Below are 21414 nucleotides of genomic sequence, written 5' to 3'. Positions count from 1 at the left end.
TAACATCAACCCACTACGCCACGGAGCCTGTTGAAAACGGTAGCAAAGCATTATTGTATTGGCGCACAAAAAATTGTCGCAATAATGACAGATAACAAATTCATTACCAAGGAAACGTAGGTTCAAGCCAATTTCGACCTACGGGTATATAGACGTGTTTTAGAAAATGAGCACATGGTGGGTCATGATTCAGTTTGTTCGATAGTACATACCTCTACTTTATACAAAGCTTCTGAGCAACTAGTGGTAATTATGAAACTGAAATATATGCGTATAAGCGGAGTTAGTTAGACTGATGTGATCAAATCATTTGGTAAAATAGTATTCGGCCTCTACGACACTGATTACCTTCACATTGAATTCAATTCAATATCATATCGATAAGCCCCATCAGTTCGGTAAAAATAAAGCTATTTAGTTATCTTATCCGATGATCATCTCCGACTGCCGGAGTCATCTGCGGAGATTACGACCCAAACATAACATCGATGACCCGATACCGGTCGCAACACCGAAATGCCACTCAATCATTAGGCAGGTCCGGCGCAATTTCTCCACGCGAATGTCACGGTAATGAACGCGTCGCGGCGATTGATAGAGCCCAATTCTCCCAATAATCCGACGCCAATCAACTATATAGATCACGAGATTGTTCGCGGCGGTTCGGTGATCGTGTCGTGAGAACGATAAGATACAGGCGAGCAGGTGGTTCCCTCCCCAACGATGGTTAACTGTTCCACCATCGTCAACCGAGCGAGCCGAGTGCGCCACCGCGCAGTCCCGTCCCGAGACACCGCCATAGCAAGCGGGCCGCACTCCGCCTCGCCGATCGCTACCGAATCGTTCACGACTCGCGCGGGAAACTCTACCGGCCACTCTAGTGTTGCACCTCCGGGAAAATCAAAGTGGCAGTGAACATTTTTGAATTTATTATAATTCTTGACAACTTTTAAGTGATAACTGTTTGAGCCGATTGAGTAGTTAGTCGGTATTGTTGTAAATATTTTTTGTATCGCACCAGTAAGGTAATCGGGGCAGATAGCATTAACGGTTGGCTCCGCGCTCGAGTGTGGCAGACCGCAAGCATGACGAGCGCTGGCGATTGCGCTCTCGTGCTGCTCATACTGGTATGTTACAATGCCTTATCTCATATGTACGTCACCTTACGTTAAGGACTACACAACACACACCCCGCTCACTAACTGTTTTATGTTCTAACATTTATATCTCAAGTTATTATTATGTTTGGATAACGACTGTTTTGGATTTTACTTTCTCCTAGAGACAAGGAAGTTTCAATAATAATACAAGAACAAAAATGCATCCAATAAAAGTTTCAATAAGTTTTGCAATAAAGCTATAAATCGTTTTGCCGGTGGTGATCGTGGTGCACTAAAATCTGCATGTTCCGTCCTCATTCTGGAGTATTCAAGACAAGTTTATATTTGAATCCGGTTTGCTTCCACAGAACATAATCATAAATAGTGTTTGTAATAAGCTCTAAGCTGTGCAGAGAACTGAACACTGCCGACTGACCTACATTATAGTTTACTATGTCGCGTAAACAATCCAACTACATTGCTAACCACTCAAGTTCAATGTTGCTCTATGTATGTGTATAGTTTCAGAGATACGTTTATTATTTGAGGGATGCCTTATCGTAAACCTTGAAAATTAATTGCAAAGGAAATGAAAACTCAGAGATGTATAATTAAATACCTATCTCAAGCATAAGTAGTTTCTGCATTACAGAAAATGAGGTCTGTACATCTCATTAACCCAGAGGTAATGAAAAACTCGACAAAAGCTTCACACATAAATATAATGATTGTTGCATTATGCATGATTCACACACGTTGACCCTGATCAATGTTACTCGTTGTTTTCCTTTGATATTTTACCAAGTAAACTTCACCGCAAAACACAAAATAGATTTTTTTATGAGAATTAATTTTAAGATAAAAATAATGAAGTAGTTCACATGAACCGAAATTAAATATACCTAATTACTAAATCCCATGTCATTCTTTGCAATAGAAGTAGCGACGGCAAAGAGTGAGAAGAAAGTGGCGCATTTACCCTTATTCTATGCTAGTCTCTTCACCAAAAATTATCGTTACAGTTACATGTATTCAATCCAACTGCTATTACCCAGAGTTCATTACTAATTCAATTCAATACATATGACATTTTCCTCTCTTCACTCATTCTAAGCTTTAAGTGCAAGTGCGGTAAAGTTGTCTCCGTAATCAATGCTCTATTGCTCAGAGACTATAAACTGTGTCTCATATTATGCACAATTCTCTCTGCAAGCGTCGCAATTCTCACCTTACATACATGAGACAGAGATGATTAATAGAGATGAGTCCATACACTTTACTACATAATTAGTTTTCCAGTTCCCACGAGCAAACACATCTCTACGTGTTAACAATCACTACCAAAATGGAAATAAATCATATCAAAAAGTATTAATGTGTATGCAAATATATGAGATTTTTTACACATAAAAGCAGTCAAGTGATATAATAACTAATATAGTCCTATAAAGTTAATGATTCCTTACCCATCAGAAATCCATACCCGGCAGAAATCATTAGTGTCTACTAAAATAAGAGTTAAGGTAACTAAAGCAGATAATATCTGAAAGTTCTTTGAAGATCATTAAATGCAACCATTTGCAAAGTCCCTAACCAGCACTTACTTAGTATAATGAACTGGATTCATTCTGAGAATATACCCATGTCCAGCACTACGACAGTAATAAGTGGACATAAACCTAGGCATGTGAAGTTTGAAATACAACGATATATTCACCTTGTCAATTTACCGAGTATCAAGATAATATAAAGAGCTCAAAAGAAAAGATTGGCTGAGAAGCTATAATTTAGGAATCGGTGCTAATGTCCCTTTGGAATATTATTTATCCATGAGCAGTATACCTCTAGCAAGTATATAAGCTTTCTATGTAATAAGTAGTACTACTTATAACATAGAAAGCTAATGATGAAGATATTATGTTTAGAGTAGTTCAGATCGATGCAGGATAAATGACTACTTACTATTTTTGGAAACTACATATTTCAATACATTGAAGTTGTACTCTTACTCTATAGTCTAGAAACTTTAAGTTTAATATTTCGAATGGGCTTTGATACTAGTGAAAACTTTTGACCCCGTATGTATGTAATTGACAACAAAACCCATTATTCTCATTCCAAAGAAAAAGGAAAAGCTGAAAGGTGAAGTAACTAAGAAATATCAAACTACAAACGGATAACTTTCGAGCATTCCTTATCCGCAAATCGAACATCTACCTATTAGCCTAGTAGCTTTAATTCTATGAAAATAAAAAGATATCACCCGATTCGATTTCATAGTGCATAATAACAAAAATGTTCTCATCGACATGCGCATTCAAACGGTTTAACCTTTTGAGCACTAGATTGGAGCCATTTAGAAAATTAAATTTCACGCGATTTAATTTTTGTGATTCACACAAAAAATAGCGAGGAACATTGATATCAATAACTGTTCGTGCTAAAATTTAACTACTCACTAACCACTTAGAAAGTTTTTATATCTAGGCAGATAACTATTGAATATTGCTCTATTCACTGATAAATATAACGATATAGCAACAAATTTAATTGTAAAATAAGTATAAGATCATCTCATTAAATGATTGGCATAAAATATGACCTTTGGGACGTGAAGGGAACTAGGGCTCACACATAAGAATACTCAATACGCATGCTAATAACATATAAATACTTTAATAACTATATCAAGCGCCGCGAACAATATTTAAGTAGAGAGGAATTGAGTTCACTATTGTATGTGTAGCGCTGGTCGGTGAAGCACCTCACGATCGATCTTTGATGATGGCTGTTACAGATCATGCATGGCGCATGCGCATGCGTGCTTAGCTTGAATTAACGTTTGCGCGCACGCTTTCAATGTCCGCTTCACCCAGACGTAACTGCATCCTACTTAATAGTGCACTAACAGTCTAATCGCATAAAAATTACTCGCAAACCATTTATGTTGCTACCTAACTCTAAAGCGCATTCAATTGACAAACGGTGAATTTATGACAGAAAATACTGAAGCTGGGAATTGAAGAATTTACCGATAATTTTTAGTTCGAAACCTTTAAAATGGTCCCGTTTCATTAGTAGCGAATAGACTGGAATATCAAACGTTTGAATGTGTGTCATAAAACATGTATACATTCAACCACATAATCTGATTTAAAAGTAACCCTATGAGATTAACAGTAAATTAATGTAAGCGCATCAGCCGAATGGTGATTTCATTTCATCATTCAGATGAACCAATTATTCAAACTCTAAATAAAGCTTAATAATTTCATTTCGCTTAGTGCAAATCAAACAATCTGGACTCAAAAACCGAGCCTAGAGTTAAAATCTGTCAAAAGTTTTTCACCAAACCAGTGTTGTCGAATCTTTATATATATAATTCTTCTGTAAGTGTGTATGTCACTGAACTTCTCTTAAACGACTGGACCGATTTTGATGAATTTTTTTGTGTGTGTTCAAGTGGATCTGAGAATGGTTTAGATTCACAATTTTGTCCGCTGGACAATGTTTTTTTAATTAATTTTTAATTTATTAGACAGGACAACGTCTGTCGGGTCCGCTAGTCATGTTATAAGAAAACACAGGTCTATAGTTTACAATACTAACAAAGATGGCTATGGCTAGACTTCTACTGAACCAAATCTTTCATTTCAAGCTTGTAAAGATAAACAAACACAAAAACTACAGTTTCGCCTCACTTTTTCAATTTGAAATTAGATACTTTTCTTCCTCAGTATTTTCTCATATTTACGGCCAGTTAGTAGCCAGATAATTAATAGCTAAGTGGTGGAAAAAAACAATATATAAATACATTTTCTGTTATTATTCTCATCAATAGAACGGCATCCTACAATAAAAAGTCTGTTTTTTTCTGACCATTTGGTATGTTTCGTAGAGCGGAATCGTATATGTATTGTTTTTAAGCAGTTGTTATTGTTATTTTCTACTTAATATTAATTTTCTATTTAATATTTATAACATTAAATAAAAGAAACAGAAAGTTTTATTTTATCATAAAAGTGTCTAGTATAGTCCGTCTTATATGCCCCTGAAAAGGCATACATTTAGACTTACCACGTTATAGCGGTATCTGATGTGTAATAAAAAATATTCCTATCAAAAAATATATGAAACTAGCAAAAGACTAGACATAATATACAATTGAAACAACTCCGACTGCTATAGACGCTACCTAAACTAAAAGTATATTCATATCATTGAACGATAAAACCATGGTCTTTTAATTTTAAAATCTTCTACACATTTCTTTAATAAGTAGTAATTATTAAACATTTATTACTTGCAGTAGAACACGACAATTAGTGTTGCAACGATAGTAAGGCCTGGGAACACGATAAGGTAGCGTGGGACACCGCACATAATCTCAGAGAAACGGCTCTAATCTTGAAAATAAGGAAGTGTTAATTTGTTCCTAGATAGAGTGAGCACTTGATTCAACTTCATATGAAAGGTCTACTCTATTATATCATTATGTGACAAGGTATGTTATTATGTGACGCAAAAGTTTACTGCCTCTGTTGTTTAGGCGGTAGTGTCTACGACTGCTGATCACGAGGGCTCTGTTTCGATTCCCGTGCCGGACGATCTTTTCTAATTTAAATTAGAGCACTAGCTAGGAGTTTGTTAATGTGCCCGTTATATGGCGATAGGCTTGTCTCTCATTACATAGGGACTAAGATTGTAAATGGCGAAAAGTAGATGTATTTTGTACATTTTTGTCTATGTTGGAGTATAAGCAGGCGGAATGTTATGTACAAAGTTCAATTAATATGAAGGTTAAAACGATGTCATCTTGACGAATTTCTTTCAAGTCAACATTTAAAAAATGCCTCTAAAACTTTAATGTGCGTCTGGCATAATCTCACATTGTATTTAAATATATAAAATACTTATAAAAGGCAAGATCTTCATGTTAACTACAAATAAAAAACTTAAGTAGGTAGTTGAAGTTTACCATGCACCAGTTACTGCACACAAGATTTATTGTTAAAACTACTTATTTCAATAATAAAACCATAAAGTTCGTTATCCTCAGGGTAATTGGACTAATCAAATGTAATCGTGTGCTAATGTACATACATAATAAATGAGGGAACACATATAGTAAGTAGTCAAAGATATCCAACGAATAACGTGAAACACAGAATCAATTCTTTACCGGCAACAAGTTCTTCACGCCCAATAATCAGAGTAAAACCGTTTTAAAAAAACCGTTTAACAGTGCGAACAAAAATTTACATACAAGCAAGTAAAAGCGATTATCTTGGTCCGGATGCTTGTTCTGTGCCAGCGGTCATCAGAATGACCTGTGTTCGTTACCAAAAAAAATTTAGCATCACCGACACACTTTAGAAACGGGCCTTTGCGTATTCACAAGACAAAGGCTTATAAAAGTAGTGTGTTGACTCAGCAATGTAAAGTGAACGAAGGACAGTTCAACGAAGTAGACGGAGCATGAACCGTGATAAAGCATAGAATCGACTTACTTTCAACGACGCCGCATTACCGAGCTCACGTTCACAAATCAAATGTGATATAGTTCGCTTTATTTATAAAACCGCAACCACACTCATTATAATCTTCAGCTCCGTTTAGTTCCATATATTTACTTATTATTTTATATAACTTACTTATAGTACATGTTTACAATAAAGTAACTATATCATGTAAATCTCATAACTTAAGATTAGGTACTTTTGTTTGTTGCGAATAGTTGCGATCCATGACAGTACCTCACACGCAAATCATCTGTTCCTAAGAAGCGCCAAATTTATAATTGATGTTTTGGTTATAAATCTGCTTTAATAAATGTTAACGATTCACAAACATACCGTGGCGTGTACTGTGGTTAAAAGGTGGAAATGCTCACCAGCACCGGTATAATCGATCAAGCCATGTTTACCGATTAGTATCGGGGTGGCCACGAAATCTTATGAATAACTAAACATTTTTGGAGATAATAAATATCTGCAGCAAGACTTTTACAATACGCTTGCACGTAAAAGATTAAAAATGAAATATTAAAGTGGATATCCTATCAACTTTTCCGTGAAGATAATCGCAAACGTTTTCTTTGCGGTCAGTTCTGATCGCCCCTAAGCTATCATTAGAGCGATATCTGAAATTATCCGCGCTTAAGACAGCCCCGGAGCTCTCCACTATCAGTATATAAAATCTATTTCTTAGAGCTCACCGTTTGTAAAAAGTTGTGGTTGATTTTATAGTTTTCATTAAAATGTAGACTTTCTACCACATATAACTTCCGTTTGATACTAACACATACATTACAAACATTAAAACCATACGACCGTAAACAATACTCGCCGGCTAATACTAAGCTGTATAAGTAGGTGATTGAAATTGAAAATAACAAATAGATAGAATAAACTATAACTGAACTACAGAAGTCAAGTTGTACATAAATTTTAAATTACACCTTTTCAAATCCCTTTAACTTTCTAAAAGATTTGCTGGTTTGATATCGGCGCTGCTCTATTTGCCTACTTAGTGTAGTCTGGGCGCTGTAGGTATTGTTTTATACACACCATGAGTTCTCATTACAACCTACTCATTATGTAGTAAACACCGGTCAGTTGAAAAGAAAAAGAAATGAAAAAAGCTGAAAGTGAAAACAATATGCTAATGGACGTAATAACCATAAATATATGTGTTTATACTCCTTCTTTAAGATTTCAAATAGTATAATTTGTGGAAATATCCACCTTATAATACATTTTTATAAACCTAAGTATATGTAGTAATTTAAATGTTAAAATAACAACATAAGTAACTACGATAATAGAACTACAATTTAAGCCATTGGAAAACACGATGCGAAAAATTAGAGGTGTTCTAGTTAACAACATCAGCTACCGAAAAATTGGATAGCAGATCGGATCGTAGATTATAAATCAGTAAAGCTTTGTTGTCTCATAAATCAGTAGCGTAATGAGAATTGGGGACACGATCTTTTACTTTCATACAGTTGAGTAGATGATTGAAGTTTCCGACGTAGTATTTCACCGCGAAGTAGTATCAAAAATAAATCATGAGGGTTTCTACGTTGTAACTACTTTTATTTGACCATGCGGGTTTCAATTCAACAATAGCGAAGGATCCCTGTTAGATAAACATCGCTACAAGCAAAACAAACGTATTCTACTGTAAGTTCCACATAGATCCAGTCATGATTAGCTTAGAGCGTCTGTGAGCACAATGTGAAAGGAAATTTATGTATATAGGATATATGTATATGTCTAACAATACTTACGTACAATTAACCTCCTAATTGTTTGATGGCGTGTGGTTCTTCCTTCCTACAAGTTGAATGCTCATTGTTACAGATCCAAGCGGCATTCGCACAAGACTATGATGGTATGTACTTTTCACCGTTATACATTCTTTCAATATTAGTCAACTACCTTATCTCACTTGGTATCTGTGCCAAGGTTTCAATTTTGGATTTTATCAAGGTAAAAATTAATCATAGAGTTATTATTTTTTGAGCCCAACCTAGAAATCATCCTTCCACATGACTATCTATCTTAAACCTTTAACCGGTAGTTAATATTTTATTTAGTAACTTCATTACCACGGTTAAAATTAACCCCAAATTGTGGATATAACTTTCTCGACTTAGAGTAAGATTTGAATTAGTGACCTAGATAAGAAATCCACTTCTGAGTCGGGCGAATCGAAGGAGAAAATGTCTTTGCTTTCTACAATTTACAGTTATTTATGAATGAATCCAGGTGAATTGTAGCTATTACTTGCCCATTTCAGTAACGGACATTCAATGCACATTTGCGAGTGGTGGTACCGGTCTACGAGACTCGGTGACCGCGCTTCTAAGGAAACCGGAAGGATTCCGTGGTGCACCGCTGTTTGCTGACGATCGAGCCACAGATCCCGTGGCTGACCCGGTCTGCCAGATCCGACCCGAGCCGGAAGACCCCACCGGGTTGCTGTACAGGTTGCGAATCACAGATTTCACAAGATGCGGCGTGCTCAAACGAAATGTAAGTCATAGACTGAAAGGTCATTGTCACTAACGTAATATCAACAACTCTTACCTTGGAATTATCAAAATTACACACGTCGCCTGTAACGAATTTTTTATAGTAAGTTAAATTGGTTAAATATGTATATTCAATCTAAGAATTGACGTCAGCAAACGTGTCGGTCGTGTACCTTCGCTGATCCACTTGTTCTTTTTTGTGTAAAATCACGAATTTGCAGAAAACACGTACACGGTATTTTAGGCCAAACGCACTTTAGACGCGGATCAATATGAAAGATAATCGCGTTAATATTTTTCCGCTATATTTTCTTGCTCTATTCTGAATGAAAGCTAACCGAAAACAAAAAAAAATATCATGCCCAACTCCGGGAAAGGTGTTAGACAAACAATTTACTATAACAAGTACATACACCATACCCTTTACTTCCGGTCTACTCTGAAAACATTCACGTACAACTTTCAACCGTTCATTGTCTAATAAAGCCTACTAGATATAGGAAATCCTTGAGACTATAATAATATGTCCTATTTCCTACCTAGAGTACACCAGTAAACACAGTTACCTATTATATACTTACTACCTAAACAAAGTGAAACAAGTAACATAAGTTAAGTGACTTTTTATATATTATTTCTTAGATAGTAGCTGTATATTGTAAACCCGTGTTTTTCTGAGACATCAACAAAATAAACAGTGTACACACAGTTAGCGTCGAGCGGTAGAGTCGTTAGCTGTTTAACTTAATGCTTTTTTTGGAACATTTAAATGTGATGTCGTACCGTGCGAAATGGTCCCATTGTTTGATGGCTAGCGTTAAGTTTCGTGTGGCAGACGCATAATAATGATAATATGGTGCTAGATGTTGTGTCATCGGGAGATAATAACGTATTCCGTTACTAACAGTAACAAGTATAGAGTGGGCTACACAACGAGCCCCTTAGCTGATATATTATTAACCGACAACCGCTGGGACCGGTACACTATTGAGGTAAAGAGAAATCTTAACCACCTGTGTCAATACGGGAATGTTGCATCGATTGAATACAATGCGCTTCACTCCACTACGTACGTTCTCAATAATTGTGCCAATCGATTTAGATCCAGGTTACTATCTCATTATCTTCTTAAACCGGTGTGGGCTCTTAAACCTGGTTTCATGACAAGAGGCAATTAGTTATTTACTATTATAGTTTTAGTTATTATGCGATTGCATGTCTGGATTCAAAGGCTTACTCCTGCTTAATCGCTTTTTATAAAGGTCAGTTTAACCAACTTTTTGTCTAGATTATTAGAGAATAGACTCATCCGTGTAGATAGTGTTATTTAATACTATTTTTAGCGAGGGTTTAACTACTCACAGAACAAGTATTCAGTAGGCAATAGCTGCGGGCACCCTAAGTAGCATATGTATCTTTTACCGAATTTTTATTTGTTCTGCTAACCAATACCTAAACAAAATTAGTCAAATCGGCCGTTAATATTTGAAAAAGACTTTTTTATGGAGTGAATCCACATGGAACAATTATTTGTGCAATCCACAAATAATTGTTTTGGGTCTGGTTGTACTTTGTGTCTGTTGTTTCTATGTTTGTAAAAGTCCCCGCGACACATGAGCGCAATTTTCAGTGCAGGAGTTGTCTTTTTAAAAGAAAAAAAAAGAACCCAAGTACTCCCATCGTCTTGCAATATAGGATATTTTCAACATATACTACTTTACATATAACAGCAAACGTAAACGTTGCAATCAAATGTCACGGTTAAGGTCCACCCAGTATATTATCCTCAATTACTTGTATAGTATCTCGTAATAACTAACTACCGACGTCGAACCTTCAGTAGTGGAAACTGATTACAAATATGCAACGCAATGCGTTAACTTGTTAGCCATGCAATTATTATTTTATGTGTCTCCAATCGATCACGAACCATTGCGTTTCCCAAACTGATACTACTGACAAACATTCCTATATGTAATAAGCATTGTAAATTGCAGTGTTTGTGACAACTTAACTAGCGAACTAGCGGTAAGATCTCGTGAGACTAAAGTAGAAACACATTACCAGTGGATGTTTTTATCCAAATGATTTACATTACAGAATCAATCAGTCATCTTCTTATAGTGTAGCTATTGCGATTAGTCAGATTGGTGCAACTTGTAAGATTTTTATGAAATTGTATACTCAAGGTTTAAGACTACTACCCAACTAGCACACAAGCGCTATAACAAGCTGCACAATGGCCGGTTAAAGGATTTTTATAACGCCTTAGGCTCCTTAGTAAGAAGTATAGTGGTTCTATAAGCGGCTACAGATCTCTTGTAGCGTCAAATAGGCCCATACTGTCCAGCTTATAGCTCGACATTGGATCTACAGTGGTCGTAAATAGTAATTATAATAGTACGTAGTATAGTAGTAATACAGGAGCGCTAAAATAAGATGAAGGTGGTATAATCGCGCTACAAGAGCTTTTTCGCAGCTTCGTGGCGCTTACCAGCTGTTGTACAGAGGTGGTTAGCGCCACGAGCGTTCGAAAAAGCTCTTGCAGCGCGATTATACCACCTTTACCTTATTTTAGCGCTACTGTGTAACGGTTATAAATGCTAACGCTCTAAATTAGTAATATGGTCGGTTTATTATGGTGTAAACTAAATATATTGTATTAAAATGAATCATCAGTGACAAATGAGGAGACATTTTATTTTTACGGATTGGATTATGAAAATAACAAGTAGTCTATCGCTTTTATTTCTTTGTGTACGTGATATGAAAGTGCGAGTGCCAGTTTGCTGTCAATATATATGTATATTATCGTCAATATTTTCATGCGCCCTCAAAATATTCAGTTTTAAATGCAAAAATTATATAGATATGTGGATTTGGAAATTGTATTTTGAACATAAATAAGACTTTGAGGGTTACAGATAGTTTAATTAGGGTTATAGGTAATAAAAAATGATTTTAATTATGTTAACGTTACCAGGCTATAGATTTATATGATCTTCAAAAGATCGTAATAACCTCAAAAAATATGTTTACCAAATGCTGTAATGGCGTCTCGATCAAGCACCTCTCAGAGTTGGTTACATCTGCTCTAGCGGCTTAAGCTGTATGTTATTTTATTTATTTTATTTATTTTATTTATTTTATTTATTTTATTTATTTTATTTATTTTATTTATTTTATTTATTTTATTTATTTTATTTATTTTATTTATTTTATTTATTTTATTTATTTTATTTATTTTATTTATTTTATTTATTTTATTTATTTTATTTATTTTATTTATTTTATTTATTTTATTTATTTTATTTATTTTATTTATTTTATTTATTTTATTTATTTTATTTATTTTATTTATTTTATTTATTTTATTTATTTTATTTATTTTATTTATTTTATTTATTTTATTTATTTTATTTATTTTATTTATTTTATTTATTTTATTTATTTTATTTATTTTATTTATTTTATTTATTTTATTTATTCTTTAAAAACAGTTGACATACTGAACCACCACTGCACCTATGTAAATATATTATGATAATAATTTTAAGCTTTAGTATAAAGGTATATTACTCGGTTATAGCGCTTTAGGTGCTTAACATAATTCTGTAATCCCCATGGCTGTAAAAATGTTTCGAATGATACCTTATACATCTATTTGCCGTACAGAAGCCATATAAATATCTGATATAACGCTCAAGGCGCTATTAAAGACCTACGCAACTCTTTTATAGATGAGTAATACACTAGCCCTAAAAAAATCTGTTATAGAACCTAAGGCATTACAAAAAGCTTATTTACGCTCTTGAGCGCTATAAGCGCAACGCATAACTCCGTTTAAACTCCTTTATCTCCTAAAGTCCCCTTATACAGTTAACGGTGTTATAGAAGATTCCATTAACTCAGTTATACTTCCCTAGGCTGTCTAGCGATGCAATTACATGCTCATATATCACTATAAGTCATTAGTTTCCTACTAAACGGCTACTGTCCCGCCTAGCTGTTAAAGGGTTTTTTAAATAGCTAGTATACAATTTATAGAGAATTGTACAGCATTTGTGCGACTCTTATGCAACTATCAGGCTGTATGACGACTGTATAAGCAGCTTGTGTGCTAGTTGGGTAGGTAGTTAATTTTTAAGTTATCATTTCTACAATCCTCCGCAATTTTTTATAGCTCGCCGAAGGTCTATTTTGAAATGCAGCTTAAACTATATTATATACCATAGCTTTCCCATTTTGCCTATACCTGATTAAGGCTGATTACCCTATCCAATTTTTTTAAACGATTTTTTTAAGTCAATTTGGGTTTCCCATTGGTCAGCAAAGGCTAATAGAAAATGTTGCATGTAGGGTTTCGTCCACGTGCGAGTATGGTTCCCGCAATTCCCGGGCGTGGTGATGCAGTCGGACCAGGAGCTGATCATCATGTGCAAGCCGCCAGAACCTACCATCATTGAGAACAAGGCGGCGGGGTTCGCTGGAAGCTTGTAAGTAACATTCATTCATTTCTAATTTTTAACCTCTCCCTCATTCAGGAAGGAGACCCTTGCTCGGCAGTGAGACAGACAGCAATGGATTAAAAAACTACATGGTCATAATTAATTAGTTTGGTTTTCATTTAGAATAATTTTAAACTTATACGAAGGTTACAGAATGTCAATTTAAACTCATATCTTAATTAATAAAGCCGTTAATATGTTATGTTAAGACCACATAGGTAGACCACTCATCATCTATGTGAGTAAGCATGTGTATATGTATGCACGTCGCTGCGCTAACGAAAACCAATCATTATTATAAACACCACTATCTGATAAAGGCTATTTGCAATTTCATGTTTATTATTATTAGAATACAATACTATTTGTGGACAAGAATGTATATAGGCTCATTTTACTGCTCAACACGAATCATAAGTGTGTCAAATCTGTTATATTATATTATATTATATACATATTTATATTACAAACAACAATGACTGCCTCTGTGGCGCGGTCTGTAGTGTAGGCTACTGCCGCGCAATAGGTCCTGGGTTCGAATCCTAGGTCGGGGGAAGAAGTTTTGTCTGGAATTTTCTGTTAAGAATTTCTGATCGTGTCTGGTCTGGTCGCTGATCTCCGTGCCTCAGAGAGCACGTAAAGCTGTCGATCCTGCGCCTGAACTCTCAGAGAGAGAGTGTAGTTGAGTGTACCTGTATTGTGTACACACTTGTACACTATAAACAAAGTCCTGCATCGTCGGCTAGTGTCAATGTGACTGACCGCCGTAGTTGGATATCAGCTAGGACATTATTATTATTATTACAGACAACAGTATACTTGTTTCCATCTAATTTCATTTGAGAGTATACTGAGATACCAGGAACTCGTATAGACTTACACATTACATTTAATTGAAACCTATCTAACTTAATTATGATTAATACATTGTTATTAACATAGTTATTGTCCTATAAAACGGAGAGTGTAATAATATAGTAGATTTCAAGTTATGTCATACCCATAAAGCTACGAGTACGTATGTTAATGCATAATTACCTCTACGACTGTCAGGAAGTTAGGACATTGGGCTCGTCTCGCTTTATTTTTTGAGACAATCTTATTCTTTTGTAATGCCCAATGAAACAAAATCATTTGATAAGGTTAATAAACGTACACATCTTAATGATTTGCTCTGGATATTCTGATTTTATTATTTACAAGTCCTCATTTATCACCATACCTATCAACAATCACCTACCAACACGAATTTAGGCTAAAACGAAATAATACCTATTTAGTCTGCAAATTGCTCAGGTCAAGTTCTTCTGATAATCAGACTCTTCAGTATGTACGTCATTTAGTTGAATGATTTATTGTAATCATTCGTTTACCTTGATATACTTCGTTTTTCCCCTTTAGTCCTCACGGCGCGAGGGTGTCAGGAGTAGTGGAGGAGACGCCAGGCCGGCTGGAGTATGAAGTGGCGCTGTACAAGGAAGCACCCCCCGTGTCCCGACACAACAACCACTCGGTGGACTTACCTGTCGACCAGGTAACTGCTGTACGTTTCACTCTTAGATACTACAGCTACAAAGAACGTTGTTTTCATAGTAATTTCTTGCAATGTAGAGGCGTTTTACAAACCCTATCTACTAATATTATTGTTATGTAGTGGCGCTTTTTAAATACTTCCACTACTACAGCTATTAGTTATGTGTGAGTGCTCAATTATCTCCATTCAATACCATTCATCAATATTATTCTGGCTAAGTGACTAGATCGATCGAGATCTCCAAAAAAATTATGTCATGAAATCTATCAACATCGCACAAATCTAGTACAATAAGTGGTGCACTATCTTAAAAAAACATAGAGTTCATAGGGGTTCGTCACAATACTAATAATTAAAAATAGTCAAATGTTATTTAAACAATGTCTATTAATTCAATATCATTACCAAAATCATTAAAATATGAAGAAACGAACAATGTATTAGGTATATCGCGTCATTATACTTTTAGACAGTCTACCTATTCGAAGTAATGTTTGCCAGAACGAATCCACTGCACGCATTCACCGTCAAGTGTAACCAAAAATAAAAGAAACTGCCTCGTGGATGAAAAAATATTCCGTTGTCATAGATAGATAATTGAACCGTTAATCGTTTAGGCGGTGCCAATCGGTACAAAGCTTCAGCTGCGTGCGCGCATCAACCCGGACTCAGCGTGGCGGCACATCAAACTGCTGGAGGTGGCCGTCTCGCCTGACCCTGATCGACCACACGCGCCCGGCGCCGTGCTGCTAGTCAAAGATGGGTGAGTGACGCCTAATACCTAACAAAATATAAGGTTTGTTAGGTCTGCCGAAAAAAAACCTGAAACTATTACATACTTAGCATACAGTTTTTAAACAATGATAAATAATTTATAATTAATATTCAAAAAACATTGGTAAAATAAGTAGGTACTTTTTCAATCTGAGAAATAAAAAAGCATGATAAATTATAGCCTGTACTAAGATAATCCTGCATCGCAGGGTGCCTGAGCAATTTAAAAAAAATATATTTACAATATTTATCAATGCACAATGCACAATGCTACTTACAGTAAGATTTAAGTTTGCATAAAATTAATGATAATAGCACAAAACTACAATAAAGACATTTGAAATAAATTATTTAAAAGAATAATACGTTTCCACACACAGGTCGGTTTACATTATAAAGAAATATAATCTTTATGTAGATTATATTATAAGTTAAGGTTGCAAGTGTAGTTGATTTTCAGGCCGACTATATGTAGGAAAAGATATCAAAAACCATTAATTAGAAAAAAAAATGTTAAAAAATAAATATTTTATGGCAATTTTGTATTAATTTGATCAAATAGGGCCAGTTATTCTTGTGTTATACCTATTATTAATAACTTCTATTAAAATTAAATTGCAAAAAGGTTGCACGCTATAATATGTTTTTTTTTTCGTGTGGATGAACTTTAGAACAGCAGCTGCTATATAGCCATGAGCAGTACAAACCTAAGCAACTATTAATAAATGAATTGTAGGTACATAGGACAGTACCTTTTTAACGAAGTATCCTGATGATAATTATTATCCACTTAATTAATTTGTTTGCTTGTAATTGGATATTATTATTTTTAATGAATAAGCATTAAATTTGTTTGGATATTTATTCCACAATTAGTTTGAAATTATACTAGTAAGAAGATATTGACATAAGGGTGCCCATCCACCAAACATGTGCTATGCTACGGTGATGTGGATGCGTTTCATATCCACCAATCATATTTCGATGCCCTTGGTGGAAACGGATTCAGCTAAGATAGATATAACATATTCATATAAGATTTTTATTTGGAAAGATGCGTGCTATGCGTCACGCGTGCGCCACTTCCCTTCTATCGATGCATCGCATGGCTCGAGTTGCATCCTCATAGCAAATCTTTCTCGCACCGCTACTTAACATATTATTGGCGGAAACGGTCACATAGTTTTCAAAGCATAGCTATTACATCCTCGCAGCATAGCTGCGTGCATAGTACCTTTATCTTTGATAGAAAGGCACCTTAGTTCTAACTTTATATTAAAAAACAATATAGTTGTCGGAACCGCGACTTCGCTTCGATCATCCCTCACCAGCCAGCGAGATATCGTGAGAGGCACAATGAAGTATTCTTGGATTTCGAAGCCTTCCTCCTGGCCTCGATGAAGGAACGCTCCACACTATGGATCCACTCGCAGATCAAAGCCTGCATGGACGCCGGCGACTGTCAACCAGACTACTGCTTAGACTTGTTTGAACCTTCAGGTTGGTATCATCAAAATTCTCCTCCTTAAATTGTTATAAAGAAATAAATTACAAGGAAAAAAACGATGTCTGTTTTTTGTCTATCAAAAACTGCATACATTTTTCCGTAAAACTGCTTCCTCAATTTAAATATATCAATAAATTTTACCGAATGCCATTTTTGGATTACATAATACCAAAATCAAATTATGATGTCGAAAAGGAAAATAAACACAGATATTCATCTAGTTTTTGCACATGCATTCTTGAACCGGTTTGTTTTAAGGCTACGCAATGACCACAGAAAATACTTAAATAAAATAAAATAAACAAAATCATAAACATGTTTATCTGACATTTTAATACGTTTTTATATGATTTATAGGACACGGACGTCGCCGTCGATCGCTGGCAGGGACTTCCCAAAGTCACAACATTACGAGTGCTGCGTTAGTGGCTGACGCTGACAACTCAACGACTCCCTTCACAAGATTCAAGGAGAACCTGGAGTACTCGGTGGTAATGCCTGGAGAACTGTTCCATCGGACACCGATAGAGGCCACGTGTGCTACGTCCATGATGGTAGCTGTCGCTTTAGGAGCACTGCTGTTCATGTCTGCGTTACTAGTGAGTATCCCACAGGAATTTTCACAAGCTCCTACTTTAAGACGAACCTATAGTAAAGAAATGCTTTATCTTTCATTACAGATGTGCTATTTAGCTACAAAGCTAAACTCCACAATGCTAAAGAACAGCAGTCTACAGGCACCGTCAGGAAAGGGCTTCGAACAGATACTGAGAGAGTTGGCTCACCACTCTCTCCCAGACACGGGGTACACGGGACGCCCAACTGTTCAGTGATATATGTTTTTTTCATATTTAGTAAGAAGCACTAGACTTTTGTTTATATATGAGTCTAACTCATGTTGTAAAAATCTCTATCTGATGTGATTCTTAATCGTACTTTTGAGGCTATTACTACGATATAAGTACGTTTATGACACGATCATTCAAATACCAAACTCTAAGGTGCTCTCTAAACGTCCCAAACTACATAGGTAACATTTGTACTTTTAGATACAAAAAGCCTTTTAGATTAAATTACCTTTACGAATCTTAAAGGATTCATTATAAGATATTACAAATACTTAGTTGAATATAAACTTATGACTGAAAATTCGCAAGTCCTACTACATGCAGAAAACTTGGTTATTTTTCAGTCATGACTGTCACAAGTATATTTATGTTAAGACACAGATATTATTATCAGTAAGCCTAATTTATTTCTTCAATATAAGTTAGTAATAAAGATACCTTTAAAACTTGTAACGCATTTTTATTTAATGTCTATTATGAGCAAATGTTGTAATAAAAAGTTAAGAACGGTGTTGCAGTTGGTCGATTAGTACTGGTAAAGGTCATTGGCCATACCCACTTTAATAAGACCGCCATCGAACCGTGCCGGATCCCCTCAAGCACACGGCGTTTCTTCCTACTGCACATAGATAAAGCAGTACATCATAATAAACAATACCTATGTAAAAAAATACAGCCGAATTCTGACCGATGGAGATACCTACATCAGTATGTATGGTTATGGTATGGATGCAGGCTTGAAACAAACCTACCGGCACTCCCACTTTCCTCTTCGCAATCTGTTCCGATAACATAATTAATATTTTTTAATTATACTTAATCCCATGGGAGCCCAGTAGCGGTAATGTACATGAGCCGCTTATTGAAATATGAGATCGATTTGATTATCTGGCCTAATTAGCTACGGGCATAGACGGCTAACTGGTTGAGGAATAGATTTCCTAGTATGAGACCGCCCTAGTATAAATAAAAAACTAAAAAAATTACTCGGCGCAGACAAGTAGTAGTACTGCCATAGATGTAACACCTGACATCACGTGTGTTGTGAACATCCGAACATGTTCCGCCTATTAGCATCGCCTTTTATTTTACTTGTTTGAGAACCGTTAGCCGCTACCCAAAATGTTATTGCCTTAGCAAAGGTAAGTGTACCTCCAAAGGTCAAACTCTGTAAAATTAAGGAACAATTACTTGCACAGGTGGATCAGGGTGGATCCATGGGGAAACACAGGGGCTGGAACCTTTCCTTCTACGACCTATTAAAACTAATAAGTTTGAATAGTTCGTTAAAATAATAATTCATTCAATCCGAAACAGGAACAGCTGGCTTACTCCCAATAGGTTCGAATTTGATATTGATCGCGTCCACGAAATAATTAACACAAGTAGTTATTCCGTGATCAAGTCAGATTGAACTCTTCTAGTAGCAAATCAACCAAGAAAGATATGAGACATAATAAATTAATGTGGCTTATTTTATTGGTAGGTACCGTTTGGTATAAGTAATTTTAGCCACTGCGGATTTTTTCAGACGTATTGTACCAAATTTATATATAGTTATTTAGCTTTCTCAATTTTAATTATTTGATATAATTGAAACGATTTTTTTTATAAAATAATAACATGATGTATTATTTATATTCTACTTTAATTATACCATTAAACACCTTTATTTTAGAACGGATTGACAGTTGACAATTTATTGACACTGACGCTGTCTATAATGTCAGTTCATTCAAATTATACAGCTGATTATTGTTATGTTTTGCTTACCGGTGTGGCATATAAGATAGTAAAACACTTTTTCTAATGGGATATTTATGAACGTATTATTATATCAAGCCGTGAAGAAATTTACAAAAATGAGCAAAAGAAGTCCGACGTCTGTAGCTGAAAGCACTGATTCGAAGAAACCAAAGCATTGGTCCCTAGGCTTGCTTGAATCTATGAAAGATCCGGAATCTATAGTCAAAAAGACAGATCAATGTGTTGTTATCAAAGATAAATATCCTAAGGCCAAAATACATTATTTAATACTACCATTAAGTGATATAAATAGCATTTATAAGTTAAATAGTTCTCATGTAAATCTCTTAGAAGAGTTCAACAAATTGTTCAAGGAAATGCAAGAGGAAGTAAACTTACCGTTGAGAGCGGGTTTCCACGCCGTTCCAAGTATGATGAGGCTTCACATGCATGTAATAAGTAAAGATATGATATCACCTTGTTTGAAAACTAAAGTGCATTGGAATAGTTTTACCACAGATTTTTTTAGGCCTTATGAAGGTAGGTTGTGAAGCATTTGTAATCTGTGACTCTTATTCTATACTATTGTTGTTGATGTGGCTTAAAAGGAGCCAGTATGTGATAATAAATTAACATTTTTAATGAGGGTTCAATTAAAAACACCCATTTATATGGGTAGGTAATCAAAAAAAATAAAAAATGTACATTTAGCTGTGCATGTGTGTGTCACAGCTGACAACTTCAATAAATAAAATACAAATCTCAATAAAAATGTCTTTATTGCTACATTGATAGACAATTTATTGTTTGAATGTTCTTGTTACAGAAATCTTACAAGAACTGAAAGAGAATGGTTCTATTAAGAAAATATCACCGGAACAACACAAGAGTCTAATGTCATCTGAACTACAATGCAATCAGTGTTCATTCAAACCTAAAACCATGCCGCAACTTAAACAACATCTACTTACTCATGTTAAGTAATTGAATAAAAAGGAAATTATTCATAAATGAAATAAAATGATCTTTTATATTTCCCATGCATTTAATATGCCGCCTTTTGGCATAGCTACATGACTTTAAGCTGCAGTTTCAATCACATCTGTATAAATAACAGTTTTTTGAGTCACATTCATACATTTACTGTCATTCAATCTTATGGATGACCATAAACCATAAAGTTGGCATTACACATCTTATTATCTTTGCTGCAGTAAAACTTGAGCTATAATTAATAACTATTATGCTTAAAGACAGCTATCTAGCTCTTGTAATCATTTCACTCAACTCAATCAACTCTATCTCTACATAATATTATTAGTTCCCTACATTGCACATTATGTTATATTGCCCAAA

General features: G+C 35.1%; 2 protein-coding genes across 3 annotated transcripts; both read left to right on the top strand.

The window, feature by feature from the left end:
* Nucleotides 1-759: 759 nt before the first annotated feature.
* Nucleotides 760-18755, top strand: LOC142978222 (uncharacterized). Of its 2 annotated transcripts, none has more exons than XM_076122566.1 (9): nucleotides 760-1127; nucleotides 8468-8498; nucleotides 8907-9142; nucleotides 13501-13637; nucleotides 15051-15183; nucleotides 15801-15946; nucleotides 17249-17457; nucleotides 17822-18063; nucleotides 18145-18755. In XM_076122566.1, exons 1-9 carry the CDS (start codon nucleotides 1086-1088, stop codon nucleotides 18295-18297), a joined length of 1329 nt encoding a protein of 442 aa, XP_075978681.1. In that variant the 5' UTR covers nucleotides 760-1085; the 3' UTR covers nucleotides 18298-18755. The 2 variants fall into 2 exon arrangements, with proteins under 2 accessions (XP_075978681.1, XP_075978680.1); XM_076122565.1 differs by having other exon boundaries at nucleotides 15051-15192.
* A 1299-nt stretch (nucleotides 18756-20054) lies between these two features.
* Aptx (aprataxin) lies at nucleotides 20055-21042 on the top strand. The gene is made up of 2 exons (XM_076122911.1): nucleotides 20055-20598; nucleotides 20885-21042. Exons 1-2 carry the CDS (start codon nucleotides 20133-20135, stop codon nucleotides 21040-21042), a joined length of 624 nt encoding a protein of 207 aa, XP_075979026.1. The 5' UTR covers nucleotides 20055-20132.
* Nucleotides 21043-21414: the final 372 nt, after the last annotated feature.

This window comes from Anticarsia gemmatalis, chromosome 14, assembly GCF_050436995.1.
Source record: "Anticarsia gemmatalis isolate Benzon Research Colony breed Stoneville strain chromosome 14, ilAntGemm2 primary, whole genome shotgun sequence".
Lineage (NCBI taxonomy): Eukaryota > Metazoa > Arthropoda > Insecta > Lepidoptera > Erebidae > Anticarsia > Anticarsia gemmatalis.
This window is presented reverse-complemented; position numbering and strand designations above follow the sequence as displayed.

Coding starts and splice junctions, on each gene's coding strand:
- LOC142978222 (XM_076122565.1), top strand. CDS start 1,086: ATGACGAGCGCTGGCGATTGCGCTCTCGTGCTGCTCATACTG. Junction 8,499..8,906: donor ATTCGCACAAGACTATGATG/GTATGTACTTTT, acceptor TGCCCATTTCAG/TAACGGACATTCAATGCACA. Junction 9,143..13,500: donor GCGGCGTGCTCAAACGAAAT/GTAAGTCATAGA, acceptor TGTTGCATGTAG/GGTTTCGTCCACGTGCGAGT.
- Aptx (XM_076122911.1), top strand. CDS start 20,133: ATGAACGTATTATTATATCAAGCCGTGAAGAAATTTACAAAAATGAGC. Junction 20,599..20,884: donor TTTTTTTAGGCCTTATGAAG/GTAGGTTGTGAA, acceptor TTCTTGTTACAG/AAATCTTACAAGAACTGAAA.